A 20,674-nucleotide genomic window follows, 5' to 3' on the forward strand; every position below is an offset into this window, starting at 1 on the left:
GAAATACGAGCTCTTCTTACTTACAAATTTTCTAAGAAAGAGAAATAGATTAAGTTACATATTTACAGATAATTGTGTAATTAATTATGTTTGCACAATGTACTGTAACATTAGGACGATATAAATAATGATATAAATTAATTAAAATTAGAAAAATGAAAGCCCTGTTCAGAATGTAGAATTTCTTGAAATATCAATGATTATTCACTCATAAATTCTCGTCTGATCGGCTTCGACATTTTCAAGGGCCCGAAGGAACCCGGACTATTATCAAGCTTATAAACACTGTATTTTATGACTCATATGTCAAAGCCAATTTTGGAATGTATAATATATATTTCTGCACGCTTCCTCCCACTGTGATTCCCAACGGTAGTAAACTTTAAGTATAATCTACGACAATATCGGTAGAATACCGGTGTCGGTACTATAACGTTTACATTCACCGAATATGAAAACATAATATTGATGTAAAATTTCAAATACTTGCTATCCTTCTTTCATGCGAATATATCCAACATTATCAACTGTTATTGTATGATTTTGTATATTCAGATTATGATCTACATTTATTTCTCATTTGAATAAAATATACGTTTAATTTACGTTTAATGAGATAAAACTGTTCTTCCTTGAAGTTTTCAAGTCGACGACATTTTAAAATTTCCTTCGTAATCGTATGTACCTGTCTTGTCAGTCAGTACCGATGATGAGTTAAATGTATAAAAAGAGATGTATGATTTATCAATTTTTGAAAGAAAAGGAATCAATCTGTGCAAAAAAAAAAAAATAATGCTACTATCCCTCTATGACCTATCGATTGCACGTGCACCATTGCACTTGTAATAAAAAATATTCTCCAAATATGGTACACTTCGAACCATTCATCTTTTCCCTTTGACGTTTTCCTCTAAATATACTGATAACGAAGCTATAAATTGTTACACTAACTTATCCGACTCTGTATACAGGGTAAACATTAGGGTGGTTTTTAAAAGGGTGACTTGTATTTTAATGCTTCCGAAGTCTTACACTGTACTTTATGATCCATATGTCAAAGCCAATTTTGGAATGTATAATGTATATTTCTTAAATGCTTTGGAAATAACTAAAAAGAAATTCCTTAAAAATTTCAGCACTCTACCTCAATTCTTAGTATCTCAAAAGGGCCGATTTCAAAAGTTGAGAAATTCAAACAGTTTTCTTTCCTATACATAAATATTCCTGTATATAAATATTCCTGTGGTACGAAGTAGAAGGGTTCAGAAAGCCACATAGAGTGATAAGAAAAGTAACTATACTACAGGTATTGATCTATTAACCTTGACTATAGTTATATTTTAAGTCAAGTCAATTCAGTCAAGTTAATATTAGATATGGACACATTAAAAGTTCGTGATGCCATTATTTTGTTTAAAATTGCGATCTCAGGTACTTTTATATAACTACAATAATACTACAATAATAATAATTTAGTAATAACAAAATAAAAACTATATGTGTATACACAAAAGTATACACAAAAACACACTGCGTTTGACGAGTACCTACATTTGTCATTGCTTACTTTCTGCAGCACAAATTAAATACATCATTTTCAAAGAGGTCACAATAGCTAACTGGAAAATGAATTATTAATAATCAGAAATAACTACCTTCAAATTTCACGTACTTTCAAAATTCATTCGACTTTTTGAATTTGGGTTCACCATTTTAACTATGGCTAGCCGCCAGTATAAAATATATACGACTCGTATTGGCTGCAGCTTCTCGATCGTTCATTAATGGCCGTTCATTAAAATTGATCGAGTATTGGCACTGTAATTGAAAATGGAGGCTAGGAGTGATCACTGTGTTAGGATACAGAGCAAGAATTCTTTTTTTTTTTGAGAACTGGTAGGATCAAATTAATTTACATGATGAGCTTACTGTTGATATTACATGACTGACGTATATTACGTCTAAACTATTTGCTGTTCATTGCTCTTAATATGAAATTAAACGATCGAGATTATGGCGAAGGTTTATTGAGATTATTGATTTTTTTTGATTTTTTTTTATTATAGCTTACCCAAATCTCTTAGGAGGTTTATACAGCTATACATTATTATTGTACATAGATTTATGAATACAATTTTACAAAAAAAAAAAGAGTGTACAGAAGTTTAAGCAGTTAAACTAAGTATTGCATAGGGAATGATTAAATTTGTAGATGTCTTACATCTCTCTGAAAACAACGTAATGCCATATATCCACGAATTTTATGGTTTGCTAATAAAATATCGTTCCTTGGTGCAATTTTATGTCAATTATTGACCTACGCCTTTTACCATAAACAGAATTTTTTAATTCAAGGAATTAATAAAAATCTCGTGGATTAATATTTAAATAGTACAAAGAATGAAAGAGAACACCCCGTTGCAATATTAACAATTTGCTTCTAACTTTTCTAAGAATGACATCAACTTCTACGAGATAAGATTCTTTGTTTATATAAACACTGCCAGACAGAACAGCTGAGTATTAGTCAAGAAAGAAATTTTTAAAATAACCTAATAGTTACACCAATTTTTATAGACAATTTTAGATTTTAACAAAAATTGATGTTGCACCCCCTTGCAAATTTAAAAAAAAAATTTTCTTTCATTTTTAAAAAATTGGGTTTTTCCTTTAGAGAAGAACTTACTGGATGTTTTTTTATAGTGTTGCATGAGATGTACAACGAAAAAAAGTTTTAATCCAAAATATTTATTACTAAGAGAACTACGAACTAGATGTTAGCAGCAACGCTGAACAAAATTAGTTTAATCTTCTCCGAAAGTTTTAAAATCTCACAGTTGTCGCTAGTAACCCAAGTAATGGCTGATGCGACTTTAAAAAACAAATAAAAAAAAAAATTAGTTAGGGGTCCAATAGAGGAGTCTGACTTAGGTCACTTTTCTCTGTGTGTTCCAAAAGACCCAGCAGAACTTGTTGCAGAAGTACCAGATAATTATGATCGTTCGAACGAGGAAGTGTAATGCGAGCCACGATTAAGAAATCATAAATTACCCGCGTCCACACATCCACCGCGAAATACTCTTGGTGACCATGATTGAAAGTAGCATGGGGATTATCTTCAGCCCACACATGATTGTCGTGGGTGCTAACACGTTCACTGTCCGTGCTCTCCGAGAACGCGTTAAGGATTCAATTAAATGCCTATCACGTCGTAACCAAGCTCGTTGAGCCATGGCCCTTTTACTTAAAATGCTTGCATCGAGCTCTTTTATCACCTAAATTTATGACATTTTGTTTCTTTCCACTCTAGAGTCGTTTCTCCTCCCCACAAACAGGAAAGCACTTTGGAGCTCCGCGTTAGGTTTTGGGAACACGAAAGTACGGTCAATAAGCTTAAGCACGATTGGTCTAAATTATTGTTCTTTGATAGATTTCCGACATAAAAATTTGTTTATAATTTTTGCGCTCTGAAAACGATTATAAGAAGTAAAATAAAATTATATTAGAATGTTCCTGGACAAAGTTTATATTATACGGGGAGGTTCAAAGAATTGGGTCATATTTCTTTAAATATAAAAATGTCTGAATCAACTAAAAATTCTCAAGACATAATCCATATACATGCAAATCATGGAATGACACAGAATGCATCTGGAGAAAATTTATATAATACAGGGAGATTCAATGAATTGGGTCGTGTTTATTGAAAAATAAAGCAACGTTTATTTAATTGAAAATTTACAAGGCATAACTCGCGTTTATGGGAACATAAAATGATGCTAAGAAACTGTTCATAATATACAGGAGGGTTCAAAGAATTGGGTCGTATTTTTTGAAAAATGAAGCTACGTTTTAATTAATTGAAAATTCACAAGGCATAACTCGCGTTTATGGAAACATAAAATAATGCTACGAAAATATTCATAATATACAGGGAGGTTCAAAGGGAGGGCTGTATTTGTTTAAATATAGAAATGTCTGAATTAAATGAAAAGTTTATATAATACAGGGAGGTTCAAAGAATGGGATCGTATTTTCTAAAGTACCCAACGTTTTAATTAACCGAGTATCTGGAAGAGAGGATAGACACGAATGTTCATTATCAGATGCACCGGACGCATTCGAATAGATAAGGTAACATAAATGGCAACCAGCGACTACCAAGTTTCGTTTCTTTACCGATCTTATAGCCCTGCGGCCGCACTTGAGGTCGCGCAGCCGAATATGGCAGGCGCCGGCCTATTATCGTCCCCGTAAAAACATCACTTTATGGTACCACGAGTCAAAACGAATTTCGAAATTACATCCGACACCGGGGGTAATCGTTCGTTGAAGCGTTTCGAATCGCACGTCACCGGGTTTTATTGAACCACCGCGCACCGGGGAATTTTCATAAGAATGTTCAGTCCGTGAACGACCGTGAACTTCTCCGTGGAATAAGCTTGTCCTTACACACTTCCACGTAATGGAAAGGCACAGCGGAGGGGTGTGTTTTTAATTTATCGGTGGGCTCTTTTTTTTCCGGGACGATTTAGGACGAAACTATCGTAAAAATAACGCGGCCGCCGATTGCCTCGTACGAAACGGGAAAACCGGTAGCTTAACAACTGGATCATTCTTGCAAATTTGTAGATTTTATTGAGCGAACTGGTTATTATAATTGGCTGCGTACCAAATTTGTTCTGGGAAAAACACGAGTCGCATGTTAAGCAGATCGCTGCATCGTTATTTAATTGAGAAAATGTTGATCAGGTGAAATTATGTTACGGAAATTGTGAGGATCTTGAAGGATTTTAATTTGATTATTTTGATTAACATTTCGTACATAATTTTCTAGAAGAAGCTATAGGATTTTTATTTGATAAAACACAAATAGTATAAGGTATGTCTGATTTTTGTATTCTGGATGAAAGCATTATTACAATTAAACGTGGAAAATGGTGTTCAAATGTCCACCATGATTATGTCGAGAGGTGTTCGTATTGTTTAACATTTACTTCAATATTTTCTTGATTGGATCGAAAATATATTTAATACCTGTCTCCCAAGTTCAATAATTTCATTATAAACTACATAATAAATTAAATAAAATTAATTATACAGCTATTATTACTTTCTGTAGAAACGAAGTAAAGTTATGACACGTAGGTAGTTATAACATGTTAATAAAACTCTGTAAAGATACTGAACAAAGAAAAATTTAACGATATACGTTAAAGCAAAAAATTCATAATAAAATGCTAACCTTTTAGTTTAGTTTGTTAATAAAAACTAAATCTTGTAGAAAACAGTTTTCTTATTCTACCATAAATGTAAAGAGTTTTTTTAAAAGGGGTTTTAGTATTATTTGTTTTTAAGGAAACATAAATTGTATAGAATATATCAGACTTTTTAATTTTAAATGAATGTACGCACCAGAAGCCATTTTAACGCTTCAAACATTTAATCTACTGACATCCTCGCTAAAAAACTTTTAGAATTATCATTTTATAATACTTGCACTTATCTTTCATAATACTTTATTTTTGTAGGAATGAGAATAATGTTTATATTATATATTACATTTACAAATAGTATAAATAAATAATTACAAATAATATAATAAATTAATAATCACACGTAAAATACATAATAAACAGAATTATAAATAATATATATTCGTGTAAATTAAAATATAATTATCATTCGTCTAAATGAATCCTCCATCATTCTTGAAATTATTCGTTAAGAATTCAGGAATTTACTCAGTATTCTCTATCATATATAATAAAAATTTCCTCAACTTTGTAAACAGTGGTAGAATAAAATTAGGGAATAATTTCTATAACACACATCAGTAAAACTAATTAACACAAATTAAAAGATAATCATTTCCACAATTAAAAAAAAAACTACGTTCAATTGTAATTTATTAACTTCCTTTTTATAAACAATGACATTCTACATATTCTTGGAAATTTCTACAATAAATGCAGCATAAAAAAAATTAGTTATATACATATATATGTATATAACTAATTTTTTATATATATATATATATATAAGTTGCAAAATTAACAAGAAAAAACAATAAATCGATAGAAATATTGAAGCAATAAGTATTCGAACAAATGTTAAATTTTCAAAACTTCATTACAAAGAAACATGAAATTTACATTAATTTACATTAATTTACATTAATTTACATTAATTTATAAATAATTAATACTTCGTTGGATTTCATTTTGATTTTATAATTGCTGCAACTCTTCTAGGCATTAGGTAAATTAACTAAATTTGATGGTATTCGGGATGAGATCTTCTTCCACTTTTGTATTAAAACATTTTTTAAGACCTGTTTACTGTAATTTTGATATTTCTAAAGGTCGATTCAAACTATATATAACGACACGGACCGTCACGTTCCGGCAACGACACGTACCGGCACCGACACGACAAAACATTAAAACACGCGTTTTAATGGAACTATTCACACTATTCCCGTTAACGGAACGTTCAGGTCGGTATCTGTTAAGTGTGAATAGTTCCATTAAAACGCGTGTTTTAATGTTTTGTCGTGTCGGTGCCGGTACGTGTCGTTGCCGGAACGTGACGATCCGTGTCGTATAGTCTGAATCGACCTTAATTCGTACGAAGCTATAAACTGATGTGTTTATGTTACAAATTCTACTGTAAATGGTTCGTTACATAAACCGTATGAATATTTATTGCTTCTATATTTTTACCAATTTTTCGTATTTTCTTGTTAATATTCGAAAATTATATAAACTAATAACTGTCGTTTGGACTATATCTATTCTAGAGATTTCCGAGAATATGTAGAATATCCTTGATTATAAAAAAAGAAACGAATAAACTACAATTTCACAAAAGTTTTTTAAGAAATTGATCGGCGTACGAATACTCATTACACTCACTGTAAAAGTGATTTTCGTGTAACGATCGAGCAACAGCGTATACGGCCGAGCCGCGTGAACGCTATCACGTGGTAAAGCCAGTTAAAAAGGTAAAGTGATATACTATTTGCTGTAAATAAAATCGAATATAGCTCTCGTAAAGGAAGTCGATATCGATATAAACCACGTCATCGTATAGAAACGGGACAGGCAACGAACGATATTCTTCATCCGTGGCTCCTTCCACAAGCTGTCGGACTTGTTGCATAGGTACCAGCATAGGTGGTCTAACGAGACAAGACCTCGCCCCGATCGCTGTGATTGCTTCAAATATGCGCCAATTGGCTAATTGAAATCATTGTGGACATGATATATGTTCCATGCGAATAAGAACTCGTAACAAAAAGCGCACACGTTCGCGAATCGAATAATGTTTCCGTCTCGATATTTAATACTATCGATGATTTATTAACGCGTATTTCGCAATTTTTTGCTGTAAAGTTCGTTTGACCTGTTTCACAATTCTCCGATTCAATTAATCGAGTAATAAATTTGTTGCCTGAAACGGTTATCAAATGAAGTTTATGGTTCATAATATTGTAAAATTCTTAATATAGTCGGGCACGCATGGCACGACCACGATCATGTTTTTCAAACGAAAATATTTCACCCTTGGCATTCGTTGTCACTTATATTCTGTGTACATTTTAGTAGGCGTAAACATTAATTCTTTGTCTTCGTAAGATAAACTTAGGATTTGAAAGAAAAAATTATTTGATGATAAATATAGCAGCAATTCATTTCAAATAATAGCTATTCAAAATAACGAATTATTTGACTATTTTCGCATTTCTTAAACGTGAAGAAAGAATTCTCAAAGTAATATTTAACACAAAAAGAATTTATTTTAAGAAATCTTCATTATATTGTTTGGAAAGTAATTACAGTTATAAAAATAATTAAAAAATAAAATAACGTGTTTTGTGAATAATAAATAAATAAATAATATCGAATAATAGTTCAAAAATGCCTAGGTCTACATTAATTAATTAACAGATTACTATACAAGTATAAGCTTCTATTTAAGATCAGCTTTCCTCAATTTAATTGAAAGTGAGCTTTGGCTTAATAACCAAATGAAAATTTAATTAATATCTAATGCATTCGCGACAAATAAGACAAATTTTAAAGTTTCGCAAAGCTGAGTATTTGGGAAATCAGAAACGCGCGTACCTGAATTCTGTCCTTCACATCTGCGAAAAAAAAATACGAACCGAAGGGAATTTGTGCAAAGCTATTAAGATAGTGCAAATCGAATTCCGGTATCGAAATAATTACCGACTATCAACCGTCGTGTTTCAGACGAGCAATTTGCATAATTGTACGGCCAATCTGTCAACTGTCGTTTCTTGAACGTTCAATCTGCCTTCCAAGATTGTTTCCTCTGTTTCAAACGCGTGTTCGCAATTTATATTTCCCAAAGCAACTTCGAGCGAGATTTAACGCAGTTTTATTTCATATCAGAGAAAGGAGCGCATTTACCATTTTGACGTCAATTACTTTGCGAAGTGGTTGTAACATGTATTAAGATCTTTTGTAGACAATTATAAGTTTCTATTTAGCCTTAAGCTTTTCTCAATTTAATTGAAAGTGAGCTTTCACTTAATAACCAAATGAAAATTTAATTCTACAATCTATTAATGATAAATCATCGTAATCCTATAATAGAAATTTTTCCTCAGATCTCGTAGTAGTCTGATCCTGTTGCTGTTGTCTTAAAGAAAAACAAAGAACAGTCGAACAATCGAATTTAAAAAAAATACCACCTTATAGAGAATGATAAGACGGAACTTTTTTTATATTTACAGTTTATTCATAGGATGTCTAGTTTCAGAGATACAAAATGGAAAACACAGAAGACCTTTTTCCTGAGATCTCGTAATGGTCTGATCCTGTTGCTGTTGTCTTAAAGGAAAAAAAAGAACAATCGAACAATCGAATTTAAAAAAAATGCCACCTTATAGAGAATGACAAAACGAAACTTTTTTACATTTACAGTTTATTCATAGGACTTATAGTTTCAGAGATGAAAATTTAATTCTACAATCTATTAATGATGATAGACCATTGTGATTCTACAACAAATCGTACACTTTCGATTAAATTTGAGAGCTCCTAATTCGAATCTAAATCTAATCTTCTAAAGTTAAGATAATATAGAACAAAGATGTTATGTAAAAAGAAAATGTACACGATAAAATAAATAAATGTACACGAAAAATCCGAGTACTATAAAATAAATATCCAACCGTGGTAGCAGAGGGAAACGGATGATGGAGCAGTGCATAGCGTAGTCGACTACCACGCTGAGAACCTGGGTTCGAATCCTGGGTATTCTGCGCAGTTTTTTTAAGGTATGAACTAATAAATATAGAGTATTGAAAGCCTTTGGCGTAAGATAAAGTAATGGAAAAAATAAAAGAAAAAGAATCAGATGATAAGTGCAATACTATGGGCGAATAGAAAGTAGCTCTGTAAGCACTATAAAAACACACAACAAACAAACAAACAACGAGGTAGCAGAGGGAGGCAGCTGATGGAGCAGTGCGTAGCGTAGCCGACTACAACGCTGAGAACCTGGGTTCGAATCTCGGGCGGTCTGCTCCGGTTTTTCATGATTGGGTTAGGACTGGCTTAAAACATAACAAATGGAAAGAAGCCTAAGGGCAAAAAATAAGAATAAGACAGTGCAATAGCAAATAAAAAGGGAGCTCCTCCCCAAGCTAGCACTATATAAACGAAACAAACAAAACAAATGAGGTAAGAAGAGCCACATCTGTCGGGGAAAGTAGGGAGCAACGAATGAAGTCGGTAACTAACAGTACCCTACTACTTTGTTACCTAGTAAGAAAAGAAAGGATGTGGACAAACTCAGGGTTAGAAGAAACGTGTGGGTGTGTGGCTCGTTTGGGGTTAGTATTAATGGATAAGAGGAGTACATAGAAGGGGGAGGGGAGGGGGATAGACGCAAAAGAAAAAAAAAAGTAGAGTGGAGAATAAAAGAGACAAAGGGGGATGATCGACAAAGCTTTGAGGATGAGGAAAACGAAACGAACTGTAAGAACAGAAGAATAAAAAGTGGTCTTTTTCGAGAGAAAAGGAAATGTAAGATATAGGAACACGTAGTGAAAACTATAATAATTGGGGGTCACACATTAAAAGACGAAGGGACCTGAAGAAGGTGGCCAACCCAAGCCTGAGATTCTTAATCTGGAGCCGAGAATTATTCTCGACTATGAGACTGACTTCGAGTACACCTATAGATTAAATTTAAGATATGCTGTGAGCTTTTCTGTACACTAGCTCCACGCATAAGTATGTAAATAAACGTACAGTCAGTGTAATAAGTATCAGTACAGCAACCAATTTTAAATAAAATTAATAAGAAAAGAAATGAGAGGCTAACATTAAAAATTAATTTAAAACTTTAATTTATGCAAATTCTACAGTAAAAATATGTAGGAATGCTGGTTAATTATTTCTTCCCCTAAAATTTATTGATAAAATAAATACATGAAGTTTTATTTTGAATTGGTTGAATACTTATTACACTAACTGTACGAAATCTCAAAAGTTTATGTCAATGAATTATCCTGCAAAGAAATCATGAAAATTGGTTCAAACTCAAAACTGGTAAAAATGAAAGAGCACCCCCTTGAAACGATCGATCTTGAAACGATCACGAGCCAGCGTGTGATCCAACCGGAACAACCTTTTTAGACGGTAACGTGCCACCGTTCGCGCAATCGAATGATCGCGGGAAAATCGAAACTCGAGATTAAAATTCCCGTCGAACGGAATGGCCGTTCATGGTGGAAAGGACGACGGTAAATTCTTCGGCCGCGGTTCGGTCAGAGCCGTAAATCAAGGGTGAATTTCGAAAATTATAGGGCGTGAGGCTGAAAGGTGCCTTTAAGCGGCGCGGGTGGATACGTGCGCCGCGGCGCAAACCGTACGGAGGATAATTACGGACACCTGAAAGTCAAAATGGTTCGAGCACGGATACGTCTAGACGTAACAGCCCTGGGAATGGCCGGCTCGCCAACCCCGTGTTAGGAACCTACCCTTGGAATTACCCTATCAAAAGGTCGTAGCTCTAATTCATTATTCCGTCTCTGACTGCTGCCGAGACTGCGATTTCCAAGATGCCCGTTCGCGTTGTTAAGCTCGTCCCCCATTGACGACACGCGCGGAACTTGTTACCCGCTATACCGAGAAATGGAACAATCGTAAACGTTGACGTCTTCTGTTGTCGCGAGCGCCAACTTGAATTTACGTGCCGTTCTAAGTAGATACCTCGGTCCGAAGTAGGTACTTGGAAGGACCATTCTTTTCTATACTTTTTATTATACTTCTTTGTCTACGCAATTGTTGATTTACGCGGTCGTAAAGAATGTTCTTCCCTGTTGTTTATACAAGCGTTGAAATGTTCTTCTCTAAGGGATGCCCTAAGCGGCTGTAGCGGTGTTTTTTAAAGCTACCCCGAGGTACCCGAGCTAGAGGAGGGCTAGCGGGCCCCTAGCCCCTATACAGGGTGTTAACAAATATGTGGGACATTTTTTTCAGGATCAAGTCTTCGTACAAGTACAAATCGAAAAGTCTGTTACCATTTTGCGATCTGAGGCTTCATTGTTGAGAAATAAGCGATTGAACTTTACAGGTGGACTTCTGTTTAAAATGTTTAAATCCCTGTCAGCTGAACGTGTGGTCGCAAATGGATGCACTCACACGCGAAAAAGACACACCGATGTACACTCATTTGTTTTATTCCTCCGATGCGTCGTTCACGACGTTGCAAGCGACCACACGTTCAGCTGACAGGGATTTAAACATTTTAAACAGCCCGCGTCGGAAGTCCACCTGTAAATTTCAATCGCTTATTTCTCAACAATGAAGCCTCAGATCGCAAAATGGCCAGAGACTTTTCGATTTGTACTGGTATGAAGACTTGATCCTGAAAAAATGTCCCACATATTTTTTAACACCCTGTAGATGAGAAGTAAGAGATACTGCAAACAGTATTAAAACAATGCAGGAGTCATGTACGACGATGATAAGAAGATTGGAAATAAGCTATTGGATATGGGAGTCCGAAATAATGAATACGCTTCATATACAGGGTGTCCCAAAAGTCGAGAAGGAGCCGGAAATGGGGGGTAGCTGAGACGATTCTGAATAACAATTTCCTTTGCAAAAATGTCGGATGGGGCTTCGTTAAGGAGATATTAAGCGAAAACCCCGACCAATCAGAGCGCGCGTAGACCGTTGGAGCGGCCGCGGTAGCGTAGGCTACGCGCTGGCGGCCGCGCTTGCACGCGAACAAGTGACTCGACGTGCATCGAAGCATCGACCTAGCGCGTAGCCTTCGCTACCGCGGCCGCTCGAACAGTCTACGCGCGCTCTGATTGGTCGGGGTTTTCGCTTAATATCTCCTTAACGAAGCCCCATCCGACATTTTTGCAAAGGAAATTGTTATTCAGAATCGTCTCAGCTACCCCCCATTTCCGGCTCCTCCCCGACTTTTGGGACACCCTGTATTAAAAGAAATAGACTTTATTTCACGACGGCAGGAAGGTTCTTTTCATTAAGAGATCTCATGCTCGACTGACTAAACTTCGACACCAGAAGAAAATCAGGGTCCTCTCACATCTCCCGAGTGTTTAGGTTTCACGTGGCCACAGTTCGACTCTTAAAACAAAGTATCGACGGCGATACGTAGAAGTGAAACGCTTCGGAGAACGCCGATTCAATTTTTGACAACGAACAATAAGTTCATTCTTCATGAAGCGTATTGATAATCCAACATAAGGTAGTAATAAGTAAGCAGTAGTGCAATAACTTTGTATAATAAGTTACGCACTTTAAATAAATGAATGAAAAAAACAATTCTCTAAGGAGCGAACAGTAGAGCAGTGCGTAGCGTAGCCGACTACCACGCTATGAGAGCCTGGGTTCAAATCCTGGGCGGTCCGCTCCGGTTTTCCATGGTTGAGTTAGGGCTGACTAACAAAAATATAAGATTTGGAAAAGGCCTAGGGCGAAGAAATAAGGAATAAGATAAGTGCAAATAGCAAATAAAGGGAATGAGAATAGTCAGAATAGCTTCTCAGCTAAGCACTATAAACTCAATAAACACAAACAAAACAACAAAATGTTCTTCTCTCTTGTTTGTACAGGGTGATCCGCTCGTTAGTAGGCACAATAGACAACCACAACAATAACCTAGGCTAAAAAAATAAGGAATAAGATAAGTGCAATAGCAAATAAAGGGAATGAGAATAGTCAGAATAGCTTCTCAGCTAAGCACTATAAACTCAATAAACACAAACAAAACATCAAAATGTTCTTCTCTATTGTTTATACAGGGTGATCCGCTCGTTAGTAGGCACAATAGACAACCACAACAATAAGGCTGAAAAAATAAGGAATAAGATAAGTGCAATAGCAAATAAAGGGAATGAGAATAGTCAGTAGCTCCCCAGTTAAGCACTATAAACTCAACAAACAAAGAAAACAACAAAATGTTCTTCTCTATTGTTTATACAGGGTGATCCACTCGCTAGTAGACACAATGGACAACCGTCATACCGATAATAGTTAACCGTCATTGTAGACTTTATGACGGTGAATCTCGCAACAAAAACGGCTGGGTGAAAATGTGTGTGTCAAGAGACATTTCTTCTCGGTCACCGTCATAAAGTCTACAATGACGGTCTGCTATTGTTGTGGTTGTCCATTGTGCCTACTAGCGAGTGGACCACCCTGTATAAGCGTTTTCAGAAGAAGCTTTAGGAGCTTGAATACTGATAACTGCAGAGCTTTTATCTTTTTTCCAAGAGCAGTTCTTCATAGTGTATAGTAATTTTGAACTGAAGAAGCTAACCGTAATGCTAACGAAACGATGGAGTATCTTATTCAAATGACAAATGCTTCGGTTAGCAGCAACTTATCTCTAATTAACCATAAGGTGAAATAATTAATTAAACATAATTGACAGTCAATTGTAAGAGGTCGCCGACCATCAAACGGGCCGCAATTGTTTAAACTACGGCAAATGCGTTCGGCGTAGCCGATGCGACGACGACTTGTGTCACTTCTCGTCGAACTCGCCTCGAGACCAGTCGCGTCGACGGAGTTTCGACTTTTATGTATTCTTTACGTTTTATGTGTTTATATGTCGTGTGCCAAATATTTTAGTCAAAATAATAATATACGTTAACCCTTTGCACTCGAGAGGTGACTCTCAGTCACCATTAGGTTTCACGCAGCAAATCTATCAGCAATAATGTTTCTTTAGGTTTAATTTCTTTGGAACTCGAAATGTCAATAAAAAAAAAAAAAAAACGTATCGAATTGAGTAACCTCCTCCTTCTCGAAGTCGGTTGAATGATTGTCGGTGCGGTAAAGGTGACCTGATTCTCAAATCTCTTAGCATTCGTGGCAATAGAATCTCGAAACATCTCGAGTTGCTGGTAGATACCACAAAAAAAAGGCCTCGAGTGCAAAGGATTAATTATGTGCAATTAGTTTGAGTCCTATGTCGCGCCTGCCTCCTTTCCCTGACACCTTACACAATTGCCAGTGTATTTCAACCACTAATTAACCACGAGGTCTTTTCGTGTTTAACTTCAGAGCCCTCGGTCGCACAGGGGATGGTTACATGTGGACGAGGGAGGCTTGCACCAGCGCGAAAAGTTCCGGGCTTCTGGAGAGGAAACAGGCGAGGGCATGCAGAGCGACTCCGGACGTGATGCCCAGTCTGGTCCAAGCAGCGATGGATACGTCGACAGTATGCCAACAAGCATTTCGACACCGTAGGTGGAATTGCAGCAGCATCGAGCGTGCGCCAGATTACACGCCTGAATTACTTACGGGTATGCATGTATTGTTACGATGACGAATGAAATCGAAAGGGTTCAAGAAAGCGTCGATAACCTAATTGTAACGCTTTTCATTCGGAGCCATCTCGTTAAAAAATATACAGCGGGTGTAGAATGTATTCGTACACCGATCAATTTTTCAAAAAGTTTTGTGTGAAATTTTAGTTCCTTAACTTCTTTTTTTTATAATCAGTGATTTTCTACATATTCTCGGAAATCTAGAATAGATATAGTCCAAACAACAATTATTAGTTTACATAGTTTGCGAAATTAACAAGAGAATACGAAAAATCGGTAGAAATATAGAAACAAGTATTCGTACTGTTCTTATTGGCGCACTGTTTACAGTTGCGTTTGTAACATAAACACATCAGTTTATTGCTTCGTATAAATTGGAAAGCATGAAATTTCCAGTAAATAGGGAAATGGAAGAATATCCCATCCCGAACAACGTCAACATTTAGTTAATTTAAATTTCGTTACTTTATATAAATAACTAATTTTTTTGTGCTGTGTCTATTCCAGAGATTTCCAAGAGTATGTAGAATATCATTCATAATAAAGAATAAGTTAATAAATTACAATTTCACGTAGTTTTTTTTGGAAAATGATCGGTGCACGAACACTTTCTACACCGACTGTATAAACAGGAATTGCATCATATTAAACAGTGTAACTTTCGAACTGTGTGATTTATTGTTATGATAATTGATTCGCGTGAAACTTTGAGAATTTTCATTGAAACGGAATGATTACGTGTAGAAATTTCCAATGTTTCCAATCCGCAAATTTTAATTATCGGTGGAGACATTCTTTCAATTGAAGAATTTCTTTTTCGTAAACATGATTGTTATCGAACATTTTTTGGGTTGTTTTCATACGACACACTTTGCGATTTAAACTAACTGAATATTCCAATCGGTCTAGCACCCATTTGAACATTCTTTGCATTCCACATTCGGTATTTTTTTAATGCTTTGTCGTATAGCGATACGTGTATAATGAGTATTTATGGAAAGGTAGGTGTGGCATAGCCTACACAACTACTAAAGAAACAACCAAATGATCAATGACCTGCCCACTGTTCACGCTTGCAATCAATTTTATACATATATATAATACTAGCTGCATCCTGCGGTTTCATCCGCGTGGAATACCAAAGTTGCAACCCTTTTTTATCCCCTTAGGGGTTGAATTTCGAAATATCCTTTTTTTATTCCTTGCATACATCGTAAAGGAAACTTCTGTGAAAAATTTCAGCTTTCTAGGTTCAAGGGTTTAGTTTGGAGGTTGATACAAACTTTGCAGCTCCTTTTTACCCCATCAGCGGTTGAACTTTTTAAAATGCCGAAATATGTGTTTGATTAATTGTATTAAAGAGCATTGAGACCAAGTTTTAAGCAAATTCGAACAAAAATAAAATATTCCTCATGCAAACGTTGCGACCCTTTTTATGCCCTTAGGGGTTGAATTTCGAAATAACCTTTCTTATTCTTTGTATTATCCTTCTTATTCAGCTTTCTGAGTTCAAGGGTTTAGCCTGGACGTTGATTGTAATCAGTCAGAGCATCATTCTTATATATATAGATTAAAATACCAACGATGTAAAATGTATTGAAATATACTGAAATATCAGTGATATAAAATATATTGAGATATATTAAAATATCAATAATATAAAATATTGATGTATACAGAATATCAATGATATGAAATATATTGAAATATATTAAAATATCAGTAATATAAAATATTGAAGTATACAGAAATATCAATGATATGAAATATATTGAAATATATTAAAATATCAGTAATATAAAATATTGAAGTATACAGAAATATCAATGATATGAAATATATTGAAATACATATATTAGAATATCAGTAATATAAAATATTGAAGTATATAGAAATATGTATGATATGAAATATATTGAAATATATTAAAATATAAATAATATCAAATATTGAAGTATACAGAAATATCAATGATATGGCCAAAATATCATATATATATATATAAATAAATTAATATAAATATTATAATTATAATTATAATAAATATAAATATATTGAAACACATATATTAGAATATCAATAATAAAAAATGTTGAGGTATACTGAAATATCAGAGAGATGAAATGTATTGAAATAACAGTGATGTGAATTTTTGAAAAGATGCCCATTTTATATAGATATATAGATGATAAATTATACGATAAATTAAGTTAGGTTAGAAAATTTAACGTTTATCTTTCGCCACCTCAAAAAAGGGTACATTTAATTTCGGGAAGTGAAAAGTAAGAGTGCACTTAACTGTTTTTTAAACTATGATCCTCAGAAATTCGTGTAAAAAATGAAAACGCGTGAAAAGAGATAAGTTTCTTGTAGTAAAATCTAAAATACATTCCATGTTATAAAAAAACCGTGTAAGATGAAATGAGAAACTATACTTAGATTAAAAATCGTGTAAAAAAAGTATTGAATACTCTAAACGCTCTGATATCCATATAAACGATATGTGTATGTAATTTGATTTGGCGATTAAACTTAAAGAACATACATAATCCATAGGTAAAAATTAATAAAGCAAGCAAAATAAAATTTCTTAATCCAAAATTAAATGTAAAAAAAATTAACAATAGAAATAAAATTTGATTTCATGATCATTCGTCGCTACTCGATAATAAGCGCAAATAGTTTGTATCGAGCTGGACCAAAGTTGCTATCATCAGTTTGTTTCGTACGTTACGTAATTTTAAGATAATGACTTTGAAATTGCGTTCGATAAATAAATAGAAATATATCTTTCAAGAAAGAAACATTTATTTGAATCGTGTTGCTTAAAATTCGTGTGATAAAAAAGTTGGCCGTATAGATATTGTTTCATCACTTCAAAAAGAGTACATGCAGTCATAAGAGAGTAAAGTTGGTAAGCATAGTGGTCGGAGATGGGTGCACAAGTGATTTCAGCAAGCTCCAGACATTTTCAATGGCATTCAAGTCGAGTAATTGCCTGGCCACGGGAGAACGGGGATGTTCTTCGATGAAAGGAACTCTGTGACGGATTTGACTCTGTAACATGATGCTCCGTCCTCCATTCATGTATATTTGGAGAATAATACTTTTAATAATGAGTTATGACGTGGTGTCGTATCTGGGAAAGTGAAGATCTTCCGTGTGGTCGTACTTTGTTGGTCAGGAATTCAATTATTTGCATAAATTCATTAATTAGGCATAGAGAAATGAATTATTCTGTACCTCTATACTCAACTATTTATAACTCTAGTTTAAACAAATACAGGGTGTCTCACCCGATTTTGACATCTTGTTTTTCTCGCTATTGTTACTCGTAACAAAAAAAGGTTTCAGCGGAGGCTTGAATGGTATCGAGTGGAGCATATTCCGATGTCATTAATTTTTTCGTGAGTGGACGCGTAAAGGTCATATAAAGGTCAACTTTGTCGTTTTAAATGGAATCAGGTATTTTTTAATACATCGATCGATTCAGCTGGACAATCGTTATAAAAAAGTACCAATTATGTAATGTCGGAAAATTAATAGTTCAGGAGATATTTCAATGTAAATTATTTAAATTCTTAAGGCATCATTACTGCCGCACCAGGACGTCCTGTAAATAAACGCTAACGTCTTAGTACAACGGTAATGGTGTTTTAGAATTATTTAAATGAATTATTTAAATTAATAAACAAGATGTCAAAATCGGATTAGACACCCTGTATATTTACTCGTCGTTTTGGTACGTTACAGTAGCAACCTTCTAAATTCTCAACCTGATCTCCATTGTAACGAGTGTATATGTATATCTAGAGCTGGAGAGTATTCATATAAATTACCTAGAAATTATTTCACACTTTTTATTGCAGTTGGAACGTTTTTCGAAGTCGGTTATATTTTTATTCACAAAAATTCATTTATCCTACACGAATTCTTCGATGAATTTCACGCTAAATAGGAAGACCTGGAAGAAGCACCTCAATTAGTAGCCATTATCAGAGCGGTGCTTCCTCCCTTTCTCCGTCCTCATTTTACCTCCAGATTAATCGTTCGCATTTAATAACTATATTGTAAATAAAAGTGTTCCTAGCGAGGAGATCCTTCGTTAATGAGAGACCGAGGAGAGCCCGACGTGATTTTCATTGACGATGAAAAACAGAGCCGCCCCGATATCCGAAACCTGGAAGAACCTCCCTTTTCGTACGCGGTACGCCAGTATGCTAATCAGCTTTCCTTCAATTATTTCAAATCAGTCAGCGACGAGGGGAGACCGTGAACGCGGTCTCTAAAGAAGCCGTGAACTGTGCTATTACCGATTTAATTCGGGTGCGTCGAAGAGATGCGCCTTCTTGTCTCGTTAATTGCCGACGTCGGAAATTACCAGAAAGTTCCAGCATCATTTGGATTTCAACATCGAACCTAATTGGCGAGAGATTTAATAGTTTCGCCGAAGCTTCTTACGTCCGTTTCATCTCCGTAACTTTCGAACGAACTTTATCACGTATTTGCCTTAATATAACTATTCGGGAGTCGAGAAACATTTGAAAAAAAAAAAGCTTCTAAGCAAGTTTAATTTAGCTTGATCTGTGGTGGCTGTGCTTGTGGAGGAGAGCGAGAGAGAGGAGAAAAGGAAGGGAGTGTTTTGTCCTAGGCCTGATAGTGGACTCGTCAGTATAGTTATCTAGCAGGCTTGTGCCTTAGACGCCGGGATGTTTAGTATTTTTTAGAGTTTTAGAGTTTTTGTTTTTGTGTATTTATAGTGCTTACTGAGAGCTACTTATTACTATTCGCCCCTATGTATTGCACTTTTCTGATACTTTTTCTTACAAAGATCTCTTTTTGCCTTAATGCCTTATTTTTTCCATTACATATCTGATGCTCTAAGGCTTTTCTATACCTTATATTTGTTAACCGGCCCTAATCGAAACATGAAAAATCGAATTCTCAATAATTTCTTTATATAGATATTCCACAACAATGCGAATATCGCACTGTATACCAAAATTCATAGTATAGCATTGAATTTTATTTTCAATACGAAACAAGTAAAAGAAGTACTATTTATAATTTCCTACAAAAAGTAACGGGTTATAATAGTTACATGAAACTGTAGAAGGAACATTCATATCTGTAATTTAAGAAGACTACAAATGAAATAATTCAAGATTAAATAAAAATTCTAGATGTAAATAATTTAGAAAGCAACGAAACCAATGCGTCATTCTAAATGAAAACAATATTATAAAAAGTTCAAGCTCCCTTTTGTGCTCAATTTAAAAGGAAATCAGGTCTTACGTTCTCTGATGAATTACAATATAAAAAAGTGATGAATTATAATACCTACATGAAAATGTTCTAGGAATGCTCGTATTTGTAATCTAAGAAGACTACAAATACAATAATTAAAGGTTAAGTAACAATTCTAGATATCAATAATTTAGAAGGCAATAAAAGCAATATTGCTGCATTATTCTAAAAGAAAATTACAAAAAAAAAAATGATGAATTATAATGCATGAAAAAATTGGAAATATTCAAAGAAAATACGTATTTATAGTTTAAGAGGATTACAAATAAAATAGTTCAAGATTAAATACAAATTCCATGTATACAGGGTGTCCCAAAAGTCGGGAAGAAGCCGGAAATGGGTGGTAGCTGAGACGATTCTGAACAACAATTTCCTTTGCAAAAATGTCGGATGGGGCTTCGTTAAGAAGATATTAAGCGAAAACCCCGACCAATCAGAGCGCGCGTAGACTGTTCGAGCGGCCGCGGTAGCGAAGGCTACGCGCTGACGGCCGCGCTTGTACGCGAACAAGTG

The 20,674-nt window shown here is 34.7% G+C and overlaps 1 protein-coding gene across 1 annotated transcript in view; it reads left to right on the forward strand.

Annotated features, from left to right (window-relative positions):
* LOC128894075 (protein Wnt-11b-1-like) overlaps positions 1–20,674 on the forward strand; it is a 45,105-nt gene that overhangs the window by 9,703 nt on the left and 14,728 nt on the right. The window contains exon 2 of the mRNA XM_054155538.1: positions 14,589–14,830. Within this exon, the coding sequence (XP_054011513.1) occupies positions 14,589–14,830 (242 nt within the window). The remainder of the gene's footprint in view (positions 1–14,588; positions 14,831–20,674) is intronic.

This window comes from Hylaeus anthracinus, unplaced genomic scaffold (genome assembly GCF_026225885.1).
Source record: "Hylaeus anthracinus isolate JK02 unplaced genomic scaffold, UHH_iyHylAnth1.0_haploid 3, whole genome shotgun sequence".
NCBI classification, from domain to species: Eukaryota; Metazoa; Arthropoda; class Insecta; order Hymenoptera; family Colletidae; genus Hylaeus; species Hylaeus anthracinus.